The sequence below is a fragment of the Fusarium phalaenopsidis genome (assembly GCF_050370095.1).
Source record: "Fusarium phalaenopsidis strain FUZ10S chromosome Unknown contig_32278, whole genome shotgun sequence".
Lineage (NCBI taxonomy): Eukaryota > Fungi > Ascomycota > Sordariomycetes > Hypocreales > Nectriaceae > Fusarium > Fusarium phalaenopsidis.
In genome coordinates this window covers 1,246,832-1,267,856 of record NW_028145417.1, presented here as the reverse complement: position 1 = coordinate 1,267,856, position 21,025 = coordinate 1,246,832, and the positions used below count along the sequence as shown (strand labels likewise).

The window sequence follows — 21,025 nt, the reverse complement described above, 5'->3', positions numbered from 1 at the left end:
GGTGGTGATGCCGCAAACGGCAGACAGGACCGCTGGGTCGGGCACCGTCGGATCGATAGGCAGTAGGGGAGGCTGGTGAGCGTCGGCCGGCGGGTTGTCTGTAATCTCGCGAGCCTCTCATCCAGGCCGTGACCGTGACCGAGGGCAGGACAGAACAGAGGAGAGAAAATCCGGGGCAGGACCAGATGGAGGGGAAGATGTCGGTCGTGGGCAGCGGGCGCGGCTCGAGGACGATTGGACGTGAGAGAAGCAAATCGAACGGCGACAACGGCGAATGGGCTGAGGAAACCTAGGGACGCCGGCGACTAAAAAAGGCGTCAAGGCGGTAAAGTCGAGTCGAGTCGAGCCAGCCCCAACAGAAGGAAACGGACCCAGGCCAGCAAGAGAAAATAAAAAGAAGACGACACCCGGTAAGGAGAAGGACAAGGAGGAGAAGAGTGCAGTGCAACCGCTGGTGATGATGCGGGTGTTGTCCAAGGTCGTGGTCTTGGTCTTGGTCTTGGTCGTCAGGAAGCGCTTGGGGTGGGAGAGAAGAGGAGGTCCTACCCAAGTTGGGAAAGCCTCGATGGCTGGCCAATGAGGGAGAGGCACCTCTGGCAGGTACACTGTACATGTGGACAAGGCACTCCGGAGGGCCATCCCCGCTGTCTGTCCAAGTACACCGTTACCTGAGTCGTGGCTTAGCTGTCGCCCGGTGGAGATGGCGGCCGGCCTTGGGGGGGACCCAGCGGGGACTGAGGGCGACTGATCCTCCACTGAGAGCCCGCGTCGACTCCACTGACAGCAACCCCCCTGCGCCGCCATCCGCTGGATATGGGCCCCCGGCCGCCGCGCTGCAGCCCGTCTGCTGCACCTGCTGTACCTATAGCTGCCCGGGCAGCTGTGGATAATACGACATCTCACCATCCATTACCAGCCCAACCAGTTGACTTGGACCCTTGGACGGGATGCCAGAGCATGGTAATGGGCCTGGTGTTGTCAAAGAGTATGTATTTTTGGCGAGCTGCGGCTCTAGTTCGACTGCACGTCGCTCAAGACTCCGCGGTTACCAACCATCCACCTCCATCACACAAAAGTTGACAGCATCAATGACATGATCTTGTTCACCGAGATCTACATACCAGGGGCACACTCTATATGTCGAGGCCTCATATGAGAGCAATCTCTTCACCGAGAGCCATGGCCTTATCTGCCTGAGTAAGCCGAATCTTACTACACGAGAAGAGAGTGCCATCCAGTGGATGAACCGAAATATCAACTCATCTCAAGCCTACATATTAACAAGAAAGATATAGCTTAGTGTATCAAAGAGTCCTTCCTCATCCGGTCCATGCAAACTATATATCTCTTCGGCGTTAATTAATAGCAAACATGTGAAAAGAGAATCTTAATTTTAAACACGTCCATATCGCGAATTGGAGACTTGATAGACGAGATTAAGATCCTGCCACCACTTACGGAATCGCCGCCGACATCCTCCGCATACTCTCTCTTCTCTCCAGAAAGGGGGCAAAACACATAAACCCAGATGGAAGAATTGTGAAGTAAGAGTAGAGGTTGCTAGGCCAACATTCTTGTTAGTAGATATGGGTCTGCAGCGGGGGGGAGAGCTCGGTATGCCTTGTCGACATGGATTTCGGTCATGGCACGCTCGGATTACCCAAAAGAACTCAAATTCGGAGCACGTTCAACATGGCCAGCCGGTATTCCAGCTGCCAGCATCCATGAGCCCCAAGTACCATGTTCTGTGGACTAATCTGTGGAGCACAAGAAGCCGGACTGCCCGTTCACTCACAGCCAGACGTCCCCGGATACTCGGCTGGTGTTGACAACGTGACACATATTCGAAATCATTACCTCACCGAAGGCCTAATGTTCTTTCATAGTTCTGTTTATTCAATTACTAGAGCCAAGGTTATGTTGGTCCAGCACTATATACTTCGTCGACCCAACAATTATTCTATATGCCAGACACGGTGGCTTCCAACTCCTCCAACGGTCGTTAATGGAGCACTGCTCATGGTTTCCTATTCCCAAAATTCCATCCTTCCGCCTTCCCTTGCTCGCCGTCAACTCCGCCAGCCTCGTTCCAAACAAACGTGCTTCCTCATGAGAGGCTGGTTGTAAAAAGTGCGACAGCCATAGGACTGATCGCAGAGAGAAGAAGTAAAAGGCCATTAGACATCGTGCAACATCGCATTCCTTTACAGGAAGGGGTTCTTCTATGTGGTTGCGCCAAACACTACCCACACGGATTTCCGAGTACATGGGTGATTATAAAACGAAGGTATCAAACGCCAGAAACAAATTTGATTAAAGGGCGGGCATGCTTAGCGCAGAGCAACCTTGGTATCCTCCACACCTTGCTGAATGACGTCGTCAAGCTTCCAGCGAGGGGCGTTGAGGGGGATTCGGTTCTCCCTCCTCCATTCCCGCTCGTCCTCGGGAGAGACGCCTTCGGGGAGAGGCTCCAGTCCACCAGCAACACCGGTCGAGAACTTGATCTGCAGGATGTCGCCAACCTCGTCGCAAGCCGCCAGGAGACGGTCCAGATCCTCCTTGTTGTGGGCGGCAGAAACACAGAATCGAGCGCGAGAGCTGATGAGTGGAGTCGCAGGATATCCGACAACGACGACCGAGATCTTGCGTCGAAGCATCTCGTGGCTAAAGGCGGGAAGCTTGGCAGGGTGGTAGAGCATGACAGGAATAATGGGAGAGTCATCGTGGCCATAGACGATGAGACCAAGACGCTTGAGTCCGAGGCGCAGGTACCGGGAGTTGAAAGCGATACGCTGAAGGCGCTCCTCACCTTGACCAGGGCAGAGCTCACCAGTGATGAGCTTGAGCGAAGCCAGAATCTGCATGAGGACACAAGGAGCGGGGGTCTCGCCGAATTGAGTAGCCGCGTTGGTGCTCTTGAGCTTGTCAATGATGTGCTTATCAGCTGCCACATAACCGCCGTTGGCGCCAAAGGACTTGGTCAGGGTTCCCATGAGAATATCCACTTCAGAGGGGTCAATGCCAAAGTAGTCACACACACCGCGTCCACGGGGTCCAAGAGCGCCAACCGAGTGGGCCTCGTCGACGAACAGATAGAACTTGTACTTGTTCTTGAGAGCAAGAATGCCGGGAAGATCGCACATGGTACCCTCCATAGAGTAGAGACCCTCGACAACGACCAGGATCTTCTTCCAGGGGCGGTGAGTACGGGGCTGGCCCTGAGAAATAGCCTCACGGACAACACGCTCAAGGTCTGCCATGTCATTGTGCTTGAAAGACTGGATCATGGCACCAGAGAGACGGGCACCGATGCGGATAGAGGCGTGATTAAGTTCGTCCGAGATGATCAGGGAACCCTTGGAGACGAGGGCGGGGAAAGAGCTGGCGTTTGTGACGTAACCCATCGAGAAGACCATAGCAGCAGGCTTGCCAACGAACTCGGCGACTTCACGCTCGACCTCGAGAGCAAGATCAGATGTACCAGCAGCGCCACGGGGGCTGCAGAAGCTGATACCGTATCGCTTGACACACTCTTCAACGGCGTCGGCGCAGGGACCCTCGGATTGAGCGAAACCAAGGTAGTTGTAGGAGCTCATGTTGAGAGTCTCAGTGTAAGTGCCAGTGTACTGGTATGTGCGGTTGAAGTCGTCAGACTTGCGGTCCATAAGGGTGATGAAGCGTCCGGGAACACCAGTGGTGGGGCGAGCAAAGCAATCATCCAGACGCATCTTCAGACGTCGGACGTAAAAGTTATCAAAGTCGTCGTTGAGCGCGGCATAGCCATTGGAGGCCTTGAGGGCACGGTAGTGCTTGGGGTTGCCAAAACGCTTGCCGAAGAAATCACGGATGTGACCAAGGAGAATCAGGATGAGATAGCTGATGTAGGTGGTGAGAATGAAGTAGTAGGGAGGCTCATCCTCAACAGGGGCTTCGAGAGGCTCTCCATGGGACATGCTCGTGTATCGATGGTTGGGGTGAAGGAGAGGACCGAACTGAGCGTCGGCACGCTTCTGGCGCTCGATCTCCTCGGCCGTTTGGGGCTGAAAGAGAGTCGTGGTTGAGGCATCGATGCTGTTGGGGTCACCGGGGCTGGCGGTAGAGAGAGAAATGGTGGGCAGACCGGGAGAAGACGAGATGCCAGTGGCATTGGCTTGCTGCTGCTGAGCAGCGGCCAACGCCTGCTGGGCAGCAGTCGACTTGGGGCTGGAAGAAAAGAAGTTGGTGATGCGGTTGCCCTTGGAGGTGGAAGGGCGCCTCTCGCCCGGCTTGACGGGTTGAGACATGGAGGATGAAGATGAGAAGATGTTCAGCCGACGGGGCATCTCTCCTAGCAAAAGTCGCGTTGGGTGCGGGCTGGTCGTATCGTATCGGTGAAGAGACGTGATTAGATTGCGAAAACGCAGACCGAGAAGCGACACCCAAACTTAGTTAGGGCAAATGATTGAGAGTCTGCCGCGGAGGAGAGTGTCAGCACACGTGTGAATGTTAAAAATCGAGTCGACACGGTGATTGTCTGTGACGCATGCTTCGATAGGAGCTTCGACAGGCCAGTTGCTTGGAAAGGGGCTGAGGAAGTGGGAAAGAAGCGATGATTGAGGATGCTGAGAGCTATGCAATGCAGAGCGCGATAAAGCCGTGCAGTAAGCAAGCAATCGAGGCAGAGGCGTCTGTATGTGTGTGTGCGGGAAGAAGATGGTGATGCTGAAGAAGGAAGCTTGAGCAACGACAAGTTTAAACTCGAGTGTGAGTTGCTCAGGCGGTGCGGCCAACGAGTACAGAGAGAGGTACGTCGTCCCAGGGGCGCAGGAGGTGGCGTCGAATCAAACTGGGAAAGTGCTGATCCGCCCGCTGCAAATTGGCTGTGGGCACCGTCGCCAATTTAAGCGGAGCCACCCATAAACACCAAGGAAGCGACGGCAACAAACGATCCAATCGAAGCCAGTTGATGCCAGGAATTGGGATTGAAGAATGAATTTGAAACCAAGGACGAAATCACACAAAGAACAGGGAATAGCAACTTACTTCGTCACCACCTGGTAGACACCGGCAAGGAGCAGTTCGCGAATGTGCTCTACTGGCTCCAGATTCCAACCACCGAAACAAGCGTCTTCGAGTTGATCTCCAATTGATCGGGCCGCAACGCAAGGGCGTTCTAGTCGACTGGTCGGTAATCTGCTTAGGCCAAGCAGTCTAACCACCAACACTGCAAAAAGTGCCGAAGGAACAAAGATGCCTGTGGTTGAGACTCGAGGACACGGCGATTAGGTCTGATGGACCTCTCTCTATCACTATCACTCGGCCGAAGCCTGTGTCTGCGAGTGGACGACGACAGCAAGAAACCGACGACGGCCCAACGAGCAGCAGCAGAGTGATGGACGAAGGAAGAAGGAACGACAAGAAAAAGGTATGAAAGAAAGATACCACGAGGCGGCGCACTGCGAAGTGGGATCCGTTGAATTAAAAACAAGTCCAGGTTTGGGCCTCGGCGGGAAACAGCGGGGACATTCAATGGAGACAACGTCTGAGAACACCGAGATCACCGGATACAGTACAAGCTACGGAGGATAAAAACCAAGAACGTCTGAGGGCGATGTACGAGAAACGAGCTGCCAGTTCAAGGCGGCTGCTGCTGGGTGTGAGTTGTCGGCGGACACAAGGCACACACACCCGACCCGACGCGCGCGCGGTGCCGGACAGGGCCGGGCGCCCATCACCGGGCAGACAGTGATTTCAAGGGGCCAACAGGCGGGGACTCGCATCTCGTCTCGTCTCGCTTCCTTCCTCGCCTTTTGGCCTCTTCCAGGTTCACCCGTCTGCCCAGACCATCGACAAGGGACTGAAGGACTCGGCAGTGCATCCAAGAGCTGACGCATCACGATGAGCGCTTCTGGCCTGGGATACAGTGCAGTGATGGGAAGATCATGCCCTCTTCGTTTGCCGACTGCTCACATTTTTGGGCTTACAGTCATCATGAGGACAACCACTGCTACCCCAATTGCTCTCTGCTGCATGCCGGCCGTTTCCTCTCGCCTCCCATTGACACCTCGCGGATCCCCACTGATTCCATTGACAACCCCCTGTCGAGGTCCCTTGTGCGAAGAAAAAAAAAGCTGGCTTGCGCTACCAACCCCTGGCCCCGAGCTCTCCGGCTGGTGGTCAAGTCTGCGAATGGGAACTCTCGGATGGCTCGAGGACGCCACGATTTTCGCATCCCAGGCATCTTTTCCAACTCGCTTGGCTTGATTGCTTACTGCGTGCAACCGTCCGCCTTGCAAGGGCCCCGTGGTTCACCAGCATGAGATTTCTGGAGTGCCCAGCTGGTACGGATACTGAGCTGTGATGATGAAACTTGAGAGAAGTGAGATGTCATCATCAAGGGGGCTTGCCGTTGCCCTGCCCAAGCTTCTCCAAAGCTTCTTCTCAAGCCACCAGAAAACTCCGTCGGGGCCGGCATCGATGATGGCATTACGCGGGATCTCGCCTAGCAGAGTTTCATTAGCCTGGAGCCCTTGTTCTTTTTTTTTCCTCTCCCGTCCCTTGGCCATGCCTCGGCGTGTCTTGTCTGGGCTGCCTCTCTGTTCCGTGTATTCGCTCTCCGCCTGGTCTCACATCATGATCCATGGCCATGGTCCCTCCCTCGCCTCCGTCTACGCGGAACAAGCTACTGCACCAGATACACTTGCATTTTAGATGCTGTATAAATGGCACGAGGTCTCGACATAACTGCATGGGCGGGCGCTTACACACCGACACGCGGCGCGATTAGATGCCACACAGCGGTTGGACAATCCGCCCGGCGCGGCGGCGCCTTGCACAACACAACAGCCAGCAGGAACTACACGCAGCAGTAGATCCTCAACCCCATCAGACGCACGCACGACATGCTGCAACTCGTCCCTCACCGCCAGCTTCTTCTAGCCAGAGGCCCAACTAATGCAGGCGGACCGCGAGGATCTTGCCCCGTGACATCCCGGACCGACCTCTCGACCACCTCTATTCCCCAGTGTCAAAGGTGCGCCTTCAGCCTCGGTTTGCATCAGCCTGCGTCTCTATTCCGAATATATCGTGCCATTGCTCCCGGATTGATATCGTGACTATGGTTCTCTCCTCTCGGGTCTGAGTTGTCTCGTTTCGTCTCAGCTCACCTCGGGGCCAAATCCCAAGCGAGGACTCGTCAACGACACAGCCGGATCAAATCGCGCTGGGGAGAGTCAGAAACCCAGCACCGAGTCAGGGCGCAAAACACCAGGCAAGGGGTCTTGCTGAATCAACATGGCGCATCCCATCGTGAAGTGCCTCCCAGTCCCAGGTCCAGGGTGCGCCCCCGGTGACTCGGGAAGATCAGCATCCCGAGCCTCAGCGAGCTCTCTCCCGTGGCAACCACATCAAGACTCCTTTACAGGGTCCAATTTGGCGAAATTGCCATCTCCCTAAGACAACGTGACTTTACTTCAGCTAACGTTTGAATCTCCATGATCATGATATACTGCTTCAGGGTTGCTTTTTTGCGACTGATTTCTTTTCTTTTCTTTAGAGCTTCCAATATTCTGGGTGTCTATTCCATGGTATGGAAGCTTTGATCAAAAGAAAGCAGAAGCAAGACAGGCCATTGCCCGCTCTTGGCTAGGGACTCCTCCATCTGGTTTAAAAGGGTCGTGTGCACCATCATATCATCCAAGTTGCAAGGCCACCACCGTCTCTCTCATGTGGGGTTTGGCGTCAAGCCTCAAGCCTTGACTCAAGCCACAGACAACACTCCAGCCATATGTGGCTCACCACTCAGTTCAGCCTCCCCCACCACAGCCACATCTCGGGGTCGGACCGCCGCCGTGCGGGGTGGGGGAAAGCCGAGAGCGGGAGGGGACGGCTTTCAACGGCCAGTATCTCTGGTGTTCCGCGTTTCCAGGTCGGAAATGTAGAGCTCCCTCGGAATAATCAAATCTTTGATACCATTTTTCCTCCTCGGTGAACAATAATAGCGCAATTCCTTCTTCCTCATACTCTGCTCTCCTGTCTGTCCTGCTGCTTTCTCGTGCTGCGTCTCCCCAATTGAATCCCCGGCCATCTCTCCTTCCCCAGAGTCGACGTCACTCAGCTCTTCCCCAACAAAAACACCATCTCGAGGGGTTGTCTGACCGACCAGCTTCTCACCGTCTCTACTCTACTCTCAATGGCCGTCATGTCAATCGATAAGCTTGCTCCATCCGCTGCGGCGCCTCCGGACGACAATGTGCTCTGGAGGCATCCGAATCCCGAGTCGACTCCGATGTGGGAGTTTCTTCAGCATGTCAACAAGAAGCACGGGCTGAGCTTAGATGGCTACCCAGCATTGTACAAGTGGTCCATTGACGAGGTGGCTTTATTCTGGGAAGAAGTTTGGCACTTTGTGGGCATCACGGCGTCTAAGCCGTTCGACGAGGTACGAAAGCCATGAAGATGGGCCTCGAAGGGCATTTACAGCCGGTCGAGGAATACCAATTGACCTTCAACATGCTTCAATGGCTATGAAACTCAACTAATGCCCCTCGCAGGTCCTTCCTTCTAACGCTCCCATGTATCCTCGCCCCGACTTCTTCTCAACTGCTCGTCTCAACTTTGCCGAGAACCTCCTCTTTCCCGCAACATCTCCACTTCCCGAACCGGATTCTCCAGCCGTCATCACCGTTACCGAGCTCCCCGGCTCCACGGTGACAACTTCATGGGCTGAGCTCCGAGAGGCCGTTCGCCGCTGCTCCAACGCTCTACGCGCAGCGGGCCTCAAGCCCAATGACGTTGTCGCGGGTTTCGTTTCTAACCATGTCGAGGCGCTTGTCGCGATGCTCGGCGCTGCCGCAATTGGTGCTATCTGGACCGGAATCAGTCCTGATAATGGCGTTTCGGCTGTTTTGGATCGTCTAAACCAGATTGCGCCCAAGGTCCTATTCGCTGACAATGGCACTGTCTACAATGGTAAGGAGTGGTCCAGTGTCTCAAAGACGACCGAGATTGTGAGCGCTCTGAAGGGCAATGGACTTGAGACCGTGGTTGTTATCAACAACATCAGCTCAGGAGGACTTGGTCTCGAGGAGATCAGCAAGCAAGGAGTTTCGGCGGTCGAGTATGCCAAGTTCCTCGACTCTGCATCTGACGAGGCGATCAAATTTGAGCAGCTTCCTCCGTCGCATCCTCTCTATGTCCTCTACTCAAGCGGTACTACTGGACTTCCCAAGGCCATTGTTCATACGGCACTTGGCACGCTCCTGCAACACAAGAAGGAGCATCTGCTTCACTGCTCCCTCACTTCATCGTCCAGGATGCTCTACTACACCACGACCTCGTGGATGATGTGGCACTGGAGCATCGGCGCCCTTGCAGTCGGTGCTACCGTCATCGTCTACTCTGGCTCGCCCTTCCGCCCTCACTCTCACCTCTCTATCCCACGTCTCCTTTCCGAGTTTGAGGTTACTCACTTTGGCACCTCGGCTGCCTACTTGACCGCCCTCGAGGCCAACGGCGTTTACCCTATCCGCGACAAGTCCATTGACCTCTCCAAACTCCAGGCCATCTACTCGACTGCCTCACCTCTTCCCCCTTCCACCTTCAAGTTTGTCTACGAGGCTTTTCCGAAGCACATCAACCTTGGCTCCATCACCGGAGGCACAGACATCATCTCCCTCTTCGGTGCGCCCTGTCCACTCCTCCCCGTGCGTGTCGGTGAGATCCAATGCGCCGGCCTTGGTATGGCTATTCGTGCAGTCGACTCTGTCACAGGAGAGCCGATCCCGGCTGGTGAGCCTGGCGACCTCCTCTGCGTCAAGCCCTTTCCGTGCCAACCCCTTACCTTCTTCGGCGCCAACGGCGAGGCCAAGTATAAGTCGGCCTACTTCGATCGATTCGGGAATGTTTGCGGTGTGGATGGACCAGTGTGGCACCACGGTGACTTTGTGCGAATCCCCGACCCTGGAACGGGAAGTCTCGTCATGCTGGGTCGATCAGACGGTGTTCTGAAGCCCTCGGGCGTGCGGTTCGGATCAGCCGAGATCTACAACATCCTAACACGCTTCTTTGCCTCGGAGGTTGAGGACGCTGTGTGCATTGGACGCCGAAGGGAAACGGACACAGACGAGACGGTCTGTCTCTTTGTGGTGATGGTTCCCGGGCAAAAGTTTGGTGACGACCTACGCACACGCATCAAGGCCAAGATCAAGGCCGAACTGAGCCCACGACACGTCCCTGGTGTCGTGGAGGAGTGTGGCGGAGGGGTTCCCAAGACGGGCAACGGCAAGAAGTGAGTATCCATATACTTTTCGAGCTTTGATATTGGTCAGTGCTGACTTTTTGGTTGTAGGATCGAGGTGGCAGTCAAGCAAATTCTTTCTGGTCTAAACGTCAAGACCAATGCGAGCGTCGCCAACCCAGAGGCGCTGGAGTGGTTCAGGGACTGGGCAAGCACACACTAGGTGATTTTCACATGGGGATGGGTACTGGAGTAGACTTCTGGTTTAGGGAAATACTAGAATTCGGTCCTATGCAGTGGGCTATTGGATGTAGATAAAACATGGTAGAGCTTCTGGTTGGGATTGGGCAGGCCTTTATAGGTATTTCTATTTATTTTTAAGAGATTCGCGGGTTTGGGTTTGATGAGAAGACACCTCTTGATGAACGGTCAGTATGCGTGGTTGCTGTCCATATAGTACCTGATTATCTACAAATTGTGATTCGACATGTAGTTGAATTGAAGCCGATGCAATATAGTTCACTGTCCACCATTGACAACTCAGGGGATCAGCATTATCGACAATGCCAACACGACAAGTTAGTTAACTTGATAAGACTGAGAAAACACAATCATCCAACCGAATGCCCACCCCCGCTGGACTATTGTACAGAGGCACTGGGCTAGAAAAGAGGGATGTTCTGCCACGATTGTTGGCTTCTACAGGGTAGCCAGCATGCCAAACTCAACCACCATTTCCGAATGTTCACAGATAGACAAGGACCACGTTCGCCTAACCGAGTAATGAGTTGTGTCTTGGCAAATGTCCCATTACTCACATGCCAAAGGCTAGACTTGCCATCGGAAAGTTTCACAGACCATGAGCTATGGTTATGGTATGGACGCCTCCCCCGGTGCACCCTTCTCTGCTACACCTAGCCATCAGGCCTTTATGGACTTGGTTTACAATGTATACTTATTGCGGGATGTAAAGAACGGGTAGGTCTTCCCACAACTAGCCCAGGTACAAGGAGCCGACGAGTTTGCCTTTGATATGTTCAGTTCTGGTGTGTCCGATATGTTGAGTGGATAACCTTGACGAGAGAGCATCGCATGGCGAGAGGCAAGCTCTGTATCTTGACGGTCTCGTTGCCCTTTTTGCCCCCATAGAAAGCTACTTAGGAATATTTCAATACGATTCGATACCTTGGACTTGCAGGTAGTTAAATGGATTTATTCACTGTTTCCCGTGGGCTGTAGTAATTCATACCGGACTCCATAGCATCCATAGCTACCAGCTACGTGCTACCTGAGCATAGCCAAGGGAATGTTCTCCTGAGCGCGATGTCTCTTGTTTTCCCTATCCACGACCTTGTTTGTCGAATAAGGCCTTGTGCATCCACGGAGAGCTTTAAATTTGGTTACGTAGGGACGCTCTCGGACTAACAATTCTTCACTGGTAACACAGCGCACGGCTCGCGGACCTGCGTAGGGTTATTCGACACTGAGTCATGTCTGCATATTGCGACATGGACAAGGCACATTGAGCCGGGAAAAAGAAAAGCAAGACAAGACGAGACAAGACACGGCAAGACAAGGAAAAAGAAAGCTCTCTCTAGCTGCGTCGCATCTCGCAGAAATGAGATCGCCGAGCTTCTGTTCACATTTGTAAGCGCGAACCAACACCAAGTGACGACGAGCAAGGGAAAACGCCTTGGTCAAGCCATGAGAGGAAACAAGACAAATTTGGCGTCCAACTTTCCGTCACATCGAAAACGGAGCCCGGTCGCTGGGACAGAGGGAAGTCTTGGCTAGGGCTTCGAGAAGGAAATAAACGGAGGTGGTGTCATGAATCATGCGCCGGAGATAGGGGAACACACATGCAGGCACTGCTGTCTGTCTGACTGTCTGTCTGTCTGCCGGCCATGCTGGTGTGAAGGACGATCTGGAAGCAAAAGGGGCGCCAAGCCGGCAAGCTATCTCCTGGTCTCAAGCTTTTCCCGACTCAAATGAGCGCGCCTTTGATCAGGAGCCAGGAGAGATCAACGCCGGTGAGGTCACGGCAATTGCTCTTTGTGGTATTGACGACAAGTCTGTTGAACGAGGCGCGGCATATAACAAGCTCAAATATTGCAATGGGCTGTCATTGCTAATGCCGGCTTGAGAACTGGTAACCTGTTGGTGAGAGCAACCTTGCACCGAAGCCGTGATGTCGATTTGGGAACAAAGCCGAGATTGTCATCGCGAGATAGTTCAAGGTACAGGAACGGCAAACATGTCGAATCTGTGACTGTTAGCCGAAAGGATATTTTTGACCACTGCGCAACTATGTCTGCACGAGACCTCGGGTTAACAGTCAATGTGCCCTGGTTGTCTGGAAAAGGCAGTCGGGAAGAAATGCCTGTCAACACCCCTGAGCTCATCAGGGGCATCATCCATCACTATCCGGACTGGGAATGGGACGGGTAAGGGGACTGGGGTTCGGCCACATCGTAAGCCCCTCCTTCAGGCCTTGAGTGGGTGGATGTTTGGCGGATGGTAAATTGCGCTGGGGCCCTGGACCTTCTGCCCTAATAGGCGCCATTGGATGTTGAATTGAATAAACGCATGCCTGTCTCAAGGCGCGTTGTCTTGTCCCAACTTTTCTGCAGTGGGCGAGGCTAACCTGGGAACATGACACCATGAAAATCTTGGAGCCACGGCGGCGGAAGGCCGATCTTGACAGACTCGGGATGTATTTGACTGGACAGACAACCATACCAGCCAGCCAAGCCGACTATTCGAGAACCCAGGGATGGCCTCGATCGTAGATGAGAAAAGCCGCTTTTGCTGGCTGCCCTCAAAAAGGCCCTGGCATATGTGGAACTCGACCATCCCATCCATAGGCATTGTGATCTGGATGCGCTATGCATAGCGCACTTTGGAGGTTGCATTCTGCTGCAGGTACCATCTGTAGTACGGCACCGTCGCTCGCCGTGCAAAGTCCCTGCCTGGCCAAAGGGCAAAACGCCAACAATGTTGTGCCCTGCTCGGCTCTTCTTAAACAGCAAGAGCGCCCACTCCTTATTCGGAATCAACTGTCTGACAAATGGCGGTTGGCTGCTTTGCTTCAGGCTGAGCCGCGGAATGGCTGTCGTACGAGCAGTCGACGGATATGGGTGTGGGTGGAGGTTGGCGGCTCGAATCAGAGGAGTCGCCCTATCAATAAGCTTCCTGCTGAACGCCGCCAGACGTAAACGGCGAACAAGCACCTGAGCCTCTTGGTCCATTGCCAGCAATTGAGTGCAAGAATGATCGACAGCCAGGACAACCGAGAAAGCCATCCATGGAGGAGCAGGGTCCAGAATCGCAACAGAGGAACAAGCAGGACAAGCCCCCAAGAAGCCTGCCTTGCAAGGAACAGGGGATTGCTGGAGCTCCTGAGGTTGGCTCCACAAGATCCTCCGCGGCTCCATTTGTTCCCCGGAAGGCTTGCAGCTGCTTGCCCCATATGTACCATGATGGGAGCCGGGGGTTGCGACCGAATTGTTGCAGGATGGTCATTGCCAGTTGGAACAGTGTTGGAGGCATGGTTGCTGGCAGATGTCGCCTCCAACTCCGAAGTCGCAAACGATGTCGGCACAGTGCGTTTTTTGAGTTGTGCAAAGCTTTCTTGGGCCCTGCTCTAGACATCTTCGTGCCTGGGTTGAGTCCCGTTGTCCCGGGGCCGGACAATGTGTCTTGTTCCACGGGCGTCTTGTTGACGAAACCGTACCAAGGTACCGAGCATCCTTGGCTATGGCGGGAGCCGACTGACCACAAGGCTACGGGTCAAGCATACCATACCGTAGGGGGGCTTGAAGAAGCCGACTCGAAGCCCTGGACCGTCCGTACCTGAGGAGAAGCGCGGTGACCACCCGAGACCTGGTGTTTTGTTTCTGTCCATTCCAGCTGCTTGGGAGCAAGCCAGTAATGACAACTGGAGAAACAAGGCCCTCATCGCCAGGACTTTGTTCGGCCGCAAGGGGTCGTAGACAAAACCAATCATTGTCCCGACGACAATGGGGGGCTGCGGCCCCATATCGCACCAAGCAGGTCCTGCCTGTCGACCGTGTCGTGTTTTCCTTCCGGGGGTCACTGGGTTGAACCCCGTCGAGGAAGTGAACCAGTGAGGATTGATTTGAGTGGATGACGGTGGAGTCGACAAGGCCCGTAGGCGGCAGCCCGGAAAACAGCCCACGGCGGCTTTGGAGGAGGTACCTCTGAGACCAGCAGGTGCTGCGAAGCTCAAGGTCACTCTTGAGGGCAGCAAGTAGCGTTTGTACACCTTCTGGGCCGGACTGGGCTCGTCTTGGCCCAAGCTACGAGTAGCTAGTCCGGGTTCTAGGTATGAGTTGCTAAGCAGGCACCTGGCCCTCCTCCTGGATAAGTAGAAGAACATGCTATCGTCGACAGCCTTGACTGTCATGATCACCCTTGAGGCGACCCGGGTAGGGCACTGTGTCGTACCAGCAGATGACCCGCGATATCCAATGCCGTGGGCTGGTTCTCTGGTGTTGAAGCTTGTCGGAGCTGGATGGATGCCATGATCAAATTTGGCGGGAGATCACCTCAGTGGCTCTGGGTGGATGCCCTCTGACCAGCGGACGCATCCAGTGGCCGTGCCCACTGCAATCTGGGTTGCAATCTGGTTTGTGGTGGTGCGCCTCCAGACTTGCATCCAGCTCGGGCTAGGTCCCTCTGCTGCTAGGGCGAGGCTCTAGCCCTGTTTGCTGCCCGGAAAGGCCTGGCTCGGCCTCTCAGTGGGCGAGGTGAGCTTCTGATGGAAGCTTGGGTGGGCTTAGTTGATGGTTCCCAGGACGAGGTCAGGGGCTGGTCTGTTGTTGATGCTGTGCATGTAATGTAATATGAAAGTACTGCTGCACAAAGTCCCATCGCCTGGGGGAGGGGACAGGACAGCTCGGCTCCAGGCTGGGACTTGGATCATAGTCGACAGTAGGCGTCTCCGATAAAGGAGGGCATTGCGCGTTTAAAGTTGGAATGAGATATCCAAACGTAGGTGGTGATGTCGATGATGATGGCCATGGAGCCCGTACATGAAGAGGATGCCATTTGAGTGGATGATGGATCAATGGATGGATGGAAGCCCGGAAGAAGTGCACAAAAAGGGTCGGGGCGACGGCGACGGCCGCAGGGTTCTAGTTGCAGGTGCGGTGCGTGCGTCTCCTTGGTGGAAGTCCACTGTAAATTGACGGCGGGGCCTTGGAGAAATCGAGGTACATTGAATTTGCTTTGGACGTTGAGAGGGACGATGTACCCGTCTTTAGGCGGACCGAGGCAGCGCGGCAGACGGGAGCGTTATTCCTGCTTCTCTTGTGCCGTCCACGATAGCATCAAGAACCGCAAAACAATACCCGAATACCCAAGTTACCTGGAATACAGCTGACTTTGAGGAACCGGCCGAAATTCTGCCCGTCCGCAGCTGTCGATATTTGGGATGGATGGTGGTCATGTCCTAGGTCCCGTCCTCCAGCTAAGGCATTGTGCTGCGACTGGCTCGCCCGCCGCCCGCGCCCACACTCACCCACTCGACGCACACACCCCCCTGTAGCTTGCATTCCCTCCCCCCCCTAAAGGGCCCCTACCACTAGCAATCCTCCTCTCCTCGCTCCCTCTCCCTCTCCGGCCATCTCCCTCTCCACTCGCACTGCAGTTTGTCCATTTCCATCCATTCATCCACCGACCTCAGCCGGCCGAGCCTCTGTTTCCGCCCATCGTCAATTTCTCCTCTCGATCGCCGCTCCTTTCTGCTTTGCTCTGCTCTCCTCGAGCTCGACTTGGACCTGAGCATCGTCGTCTTCCCTCGACTTCGTTCTCGCCCTCGACACCGCTTCCGAAACACCCCATCCCGCTCTCCGTCTCGCTCGCGCGTCCGTCGTTCGATCACAATGAATTCTCAAGGCCCCAGCGATGTGTCGCCCGAGGCTATGCAATCGCGCATCCAGCAGGCCCGTCGCGAAGCTGAGACTCTGAAGGACCGAATCAAGAGGAAGAAGGATGACCTCGCCGACACAACCCGTATGTGCTTCTCCTCGTTTGCTCTCCCCTGGCGGGTGTGATGGCCCGTCACATCAACACCCGCGATGATTGCATGGACGTGAGCTGTAAACAAAGCTTCCATGCGCTCTCAACGCCATTCCGACATTGTCTTGTTCTTGCTGTAGAAATCAATGCTGACGCGGTCTTTCCAATCCACCAGTTCGCGCTGTCGCGCAACAGGCCCACGAGCCTATCCCCAAGAACCAGCTGATGAAGGCCAAGCGGACGCTCAAGGGTCATCTGGCCAAGATTTATGCCATGCACTGGTCTACCGACCGGAGACACCTCGTCTCTGCTTCTCAGGATGGCAAGCTCATTATCTGGGATGCTTACACCACCAACAAGGTCCACGCTATTCCCCTGCGTTCATCTTGGGTCATGACCTGCGCCTACGCCCCCAGCGGCAACTTTGTTGCTTGCGGTGGTCTCGACAATATCTGCTCTATCTACAACCTTAACCAGCAACGCGACGGCCCCACGCGTGTCGCCCGCGAGCTGTCTGGCCACGCCGGCTACCTGTCCTGCTGCCGCTTCATCAACGACCGCAGCATCCTCACCTCATCGGGTGACATGACTTGTATGAAGTGGGATATTGAGACGGGCCAGAAGGTGACCGAGTTTGCCGACCATCTCGGCGACGTCATGAGCATCAGCCTCAACCCGACCAACCAGAACACCTTCATTTCCGGTGCTTGCGACGCCTTCGCCAAGCTCTGGGATATCCGCGCCGGCAAGGCTGTCCAGACCTTTGCTGGCCACGAGTCCGATATCAACGCCATCCAGTTCTTCCCTGACGGCCACTCGTTTGTGACCGGATCCGACGATGCCACTTGCCGTCTCTTTGATATTCGCGCTGATCGTGAACTCAACCTCTACGGGGTAAGTGTGGGTCTGGCAAATTGGCTCCTGAGTCTACGCTAACGCAATTGGTAGTCTGAGTCCATTCTCTGTGGCATCACCTCGGTAGCCACCTCCGTCTCTGGACGATTGCTCTTTGCTGGATATGATGACTTCGAGTGCAAGGTGAGCATTATTGTCTGGCTCGTGGCATTGTTCTCGAGCCTGGATAATTCTACTCGTGCTGACATGACATAGGTGTGGGATATTACTCGGGGTGAGAAGGTTGGATCTCTCGTCGGCCACGAGAACCGAGTCAGCTGCTTGGGCGTGAGCAACGATGGCACAAGCTTGTGCACGGGCTCATGGGATTCTCTGGTGAGTAAACTGCTGAACCATCAACGGCGCCACAGGCGTATCCTCTGCCTGGCTCGGAATGCTGGAGTGGGTTTCTACAATGGAGTCGTGACTAACATGATCCCCAGCTTAAAATCTGGGCCTACTAAACGCTGTTTGCGACCACGATGGACCTTTTGTCTGGATATACAAATGCCAGTACGCGCCGCGGCCTCTATAGCATTTGCGTTCAAACGATTATATCGCCCACCGATTTCGAATAGGACCAACGACGCCCATCACAGTCGCGACTATTGGCGTACGCAGGACGACGTGACGAACCGCACCTATCTCTCACACATACCCTCTACAGACGACTTTCCCCGGCCGGACGCACGCGAGAACTCAAACGTGGGCTGTTTTCCCGCGGTGGACTTGGGAAAGAAGATACACTGGCTGATGCGATACCTCCATTTCTTTTATTTTTCGTCGTTGCTTTCCTCATCGTTTCTTGTCTCCCTCCGCACTGCAAAATTCTCTGCACCATAGTTTCCCCTTTTCTGACACAACTTGGGTTGTTAGTAATGGGTGGTTGTATTACTGGATGGGTTTCCTCTGTGTTCTTCAGTTGCCCCTTGTATGCGCCTCGAGTCTCCGCGGCACGCACTTCTCGGTTCCGACCGTTTTTCTACTACAAAGCGATAATTCAACGAGCCGGGGTCAGCTGTGGGAGGACGATTTCATACTAGGGGAATCCAAGGGAGTTGACGGCTATACCGAGCAAAAATTTCAGACCTCGAGATAATACACCATGATGTTTCAAAAGCTATCCACACTTGCCGCCTATCCGTCGTTCCCAGTCGCTGGCGTATATCACGAATTCTGAAATTACTCGGCACTCCCTGGACGGACTCGGCTGGATGGACGTGTTTGCTGGCGCAGTTGTCGCGATTGGAAGAAGCCATGAGCTCAGCTCGGGTGAGAAACCTGGACTTTATCGGGGACTCGACTCTTGAGGGGGCTCATCTGGCTTGGGGATTAACCCTTGGAGGACCAGTTGATTCTCCGGGTATGGTGTTTTCGATGAATGGTTTCTATGCTGTCATGGTTGTTGTCTCGGATCCCCATGTTGCACTGTTTCTTGATTTAGTTCTTACATTGTACGGATAGTCCCATATGGACTGGAATCCCTCGTCGACGGTTGAGGGATAAGGATATGGTTGTGTCATGACTCGGGAGGCTATCATGCGTTGATTTTGAAATGTTGCAGCGGTCAAGGAGAGATTCGCAGGGAGATGGGAGGATAGAGGAGATAGATATTTAATGGTCCCCTTCTTGAGACTCGGCTTTTCATCGTCATGAAGTGATGTCTGTCGCGATGAATTATAGAAGAGAAGGTATATCATGATGTGAAAAGATGTATGCGATATTTGGGGAGCAAGGAAATCGGACATGCCGCAACACACGATATGCAAATATGAACGAGCGACGGGCAGGGCAATATCACCGCTCCAACTGAGTCTCATGGCCATCTCGTAACTCTCGGCTGGTGACAGAGGGGATGAATGGAGGTAGAAGCATGTTGAACATATACCTTCTTGGCTCGCCGGTACTCTCACAGTCCAAGGTCTGGTAGTGATCACAGTCTCAAGTGTCCTCTCTGAAACGAGTACGCGCGACCGTGTAAGATCCGGTTCCAAGATCGAAAGTTCTTAAAGCTGGGGGCATGTGCAGTCTTTAAGGACAACCAGTGCTTCTGTCGGGGAGTCGGGCAAGCTGAATGAATCAGGGAACCAACAACTCTCCGCTCCCACCCTCAGCATTGGCCATCAGGAGACAAAGACAAAGGAAGATGCACATTATATGACGATGGCTTGACGAAAGAAGCAAGAATACATGATGTGGTAAAAAACAAACATGAAAAAGACTGGTGCCTCTTGTTGGACCGTTGGCCACACATCACGGGATGGTGTCGATATGCGTTGTCAATCATTGGTATTAAGAGAGCGCGTACCTGATGATGGCCCGAGACTGATCGAATCCACAGTTTCTGCATCTACGATGGGACAAGAAGATGGTCTCCGATACTGAGGAAAAGTCATTAAGGAGAGGGAGTAGCATGGAGATTACAGCGTTGTAGTTGGCAGACTGAGATCTTAAGATGTGCATTAATGCTTTAGCTCTCTTTCATCAAGGAGTAGAAGCCAAGGAGAGCGGTCAACGATGAAATGTCCCAAGGAGGCTCTCCCGACGCCGTCTGTTCTAGAAACGTTCGGCGATGCCGGGGTGCTGCTACCTCAAGCCTCAAAGGGACCCGCCACGAAGCCTGGCGCAATTTGCGGGCATGAGGCATCTCGCGTGTTGTGGCTTGAGGAGGAACGTGCTATGAATAGAATTGCAACTCAAGCCGTGGGGGGAGCAAGTGAGGTTATTGAGCATGGACTTGCTTTTTTACACGCTCCTCGAATTACTGAGGCTTTAATGAGGGTTGTGATGGGGGGTCTGGGGAAATAACGGTGGTTGATCTTGATGATGTGCATTAGGAGGCCGGCAGAGGCGCTAGAAGAAACGATTGTGGGTTGATTGTGGTTTGAAGGACTGGCGATTCTGACGCTATTCTCATCGAGTGCTTTCTTTTGTTCGAGAGTACCGTAGCATGGCTCGTCTTTATCTGGTGTTGTTGGCCTTTGATGCAGCCAAGCCCTCTTCTTACATCGAACCACGGACAAGGCTGAAGCGTCAGACACGAGCAAAGTAAACAAAGAAGGACGAAATGGACCCGGGCGGGCACAATGCACGCATGATGCCATGGTTCTCGACGAACAAAGCCATCTGCCCGGCTGCTCTCGCCGAGTCTCTGCGTTCCGTTCCGGCAATGCACTCATGGGTTCGTCAGAGGCTACAAGGTTGCCAGTCAGCGATGCACCCTGCTTGTTCTCGACTTTCTTTTCAGCTCAAGCAAGACGTAGTGTGAAAGAAGAGCCGAGGCCGTCCTCGTGCCCATGCTTCAGTCGTCGCAGCTGCGCCCTGTGGACGTTTCCGGAAACTCTGGATTCCGCAGGTAGCGCCACCGCCATTGTTCTTATCGTGACTTGGCTGAGTGAGACCAAAGAAAAAAAAAAAAAACAAAGCCTCAATTCATTCATGGCTGGGGCTTATTCCAGAAGCCAGTGCGGGATGATTGCCGAAACCGTGCATACCACGACTCGGTGGTTGACACAAATATCAAAGCAGTCTTTGTTGTGAGACTCTTGATCAGATGCGTGCCCTATTTGCGTCGACTCCAAAGCCTCGTGTGGTAGGTTGCAACGCTCGGAAGTCGCGTGCGCCATCATCGGCTCTTCTCTCTTCACCGTCTGTTTCGACGAGCGAGACCAGTGTCCCCCATGTCGTTTACTGGTATGAAACAAGAGCGTGAAACAAGGGCGCTTTGCGCTAGCTTCGGTCTAAGCCCGTGGGACGGGGACGGGACAGATGAAGAGTCGTCATGCTCATGCTAAGATGCTGGGGGATGGGTAAGAGTAGGATCGGTAGGGAAGACCGGGCGATATCAGAACCTGGTATTGAATGCCGGGACTA

General features: G+C 54.1%; 3 protein-coding genes across 3 annotated transcripts; 2 read left to right on the top strand and 1 right to left on the bottom strand.

Moving 5' to 3' along the window:
- Nucleotides 1–2,330: 2,330 nt before the first annotated feature.
- Nucleotides 2,331–4,283, bottom strand: LRP88_00994 (serine C-palmitoyltransferase LCB2; the record flags this gene model as incomplete). Its single annotated transcript, XM_083237695.1, has 1 exon — nucleotides 2,331–4,283. One exon carries the CDS (start codon nucleotides 4,281–4,283, stop codon nucleotides 2,331–2,333), a length of 1,953 nt encoding a protein of 650 aa, XP_083106200.1.
- A 3,896-nt stretch (nucleotides 4,284–8,179) lies between these two features.
- LRP88_00993 (uncharacterized protein) lies at nucleotides 8,180–10,439 on the top strand (the record flags this gene model as incomplete). The annotated part of the gene is made up of 3 exons (XM_083237694.1): nucleotides 8,180–8,419; nucleotides 8,532–10,267; nucleotides 10,328–10,439. 3 exons carry the CDS (start codon nucleotides 8,180–8,182, stop codon nucleotides 10,437–10,439), a joined length of 2,088 nt encoding a protein of 695 aa, XP_083106199.1.
- Nucleotides 10,440–16,122: 5,683 nt separating this feature from the next.
- LRP88_00992 (G protein subunit beta) lies at nucleotides 16,123–17,616 on the top strand (the record flags this gene model as incomplete). The annotated part of the gene is made up of 5 exons (XM_083237693.1): nucleotides 16,123–16,252; nucleotides 16,434–17,152; nucleotides 17,207–17,296; nucleotides 17,369–17,488; nucleotides 17,596–17,616. The coding sequence occupies 5 exons, from the start codon at nucleotides 16,123–16,125 to the stop codon at nucleotides 17,614–17,616; spliced, it is 1,080 nt and encodes a 359-aa protein (XP_083106198.1).
- Between the last annotated feature and the right edge of the window lie 3,409 nt (nucleotides 17,617–21,025).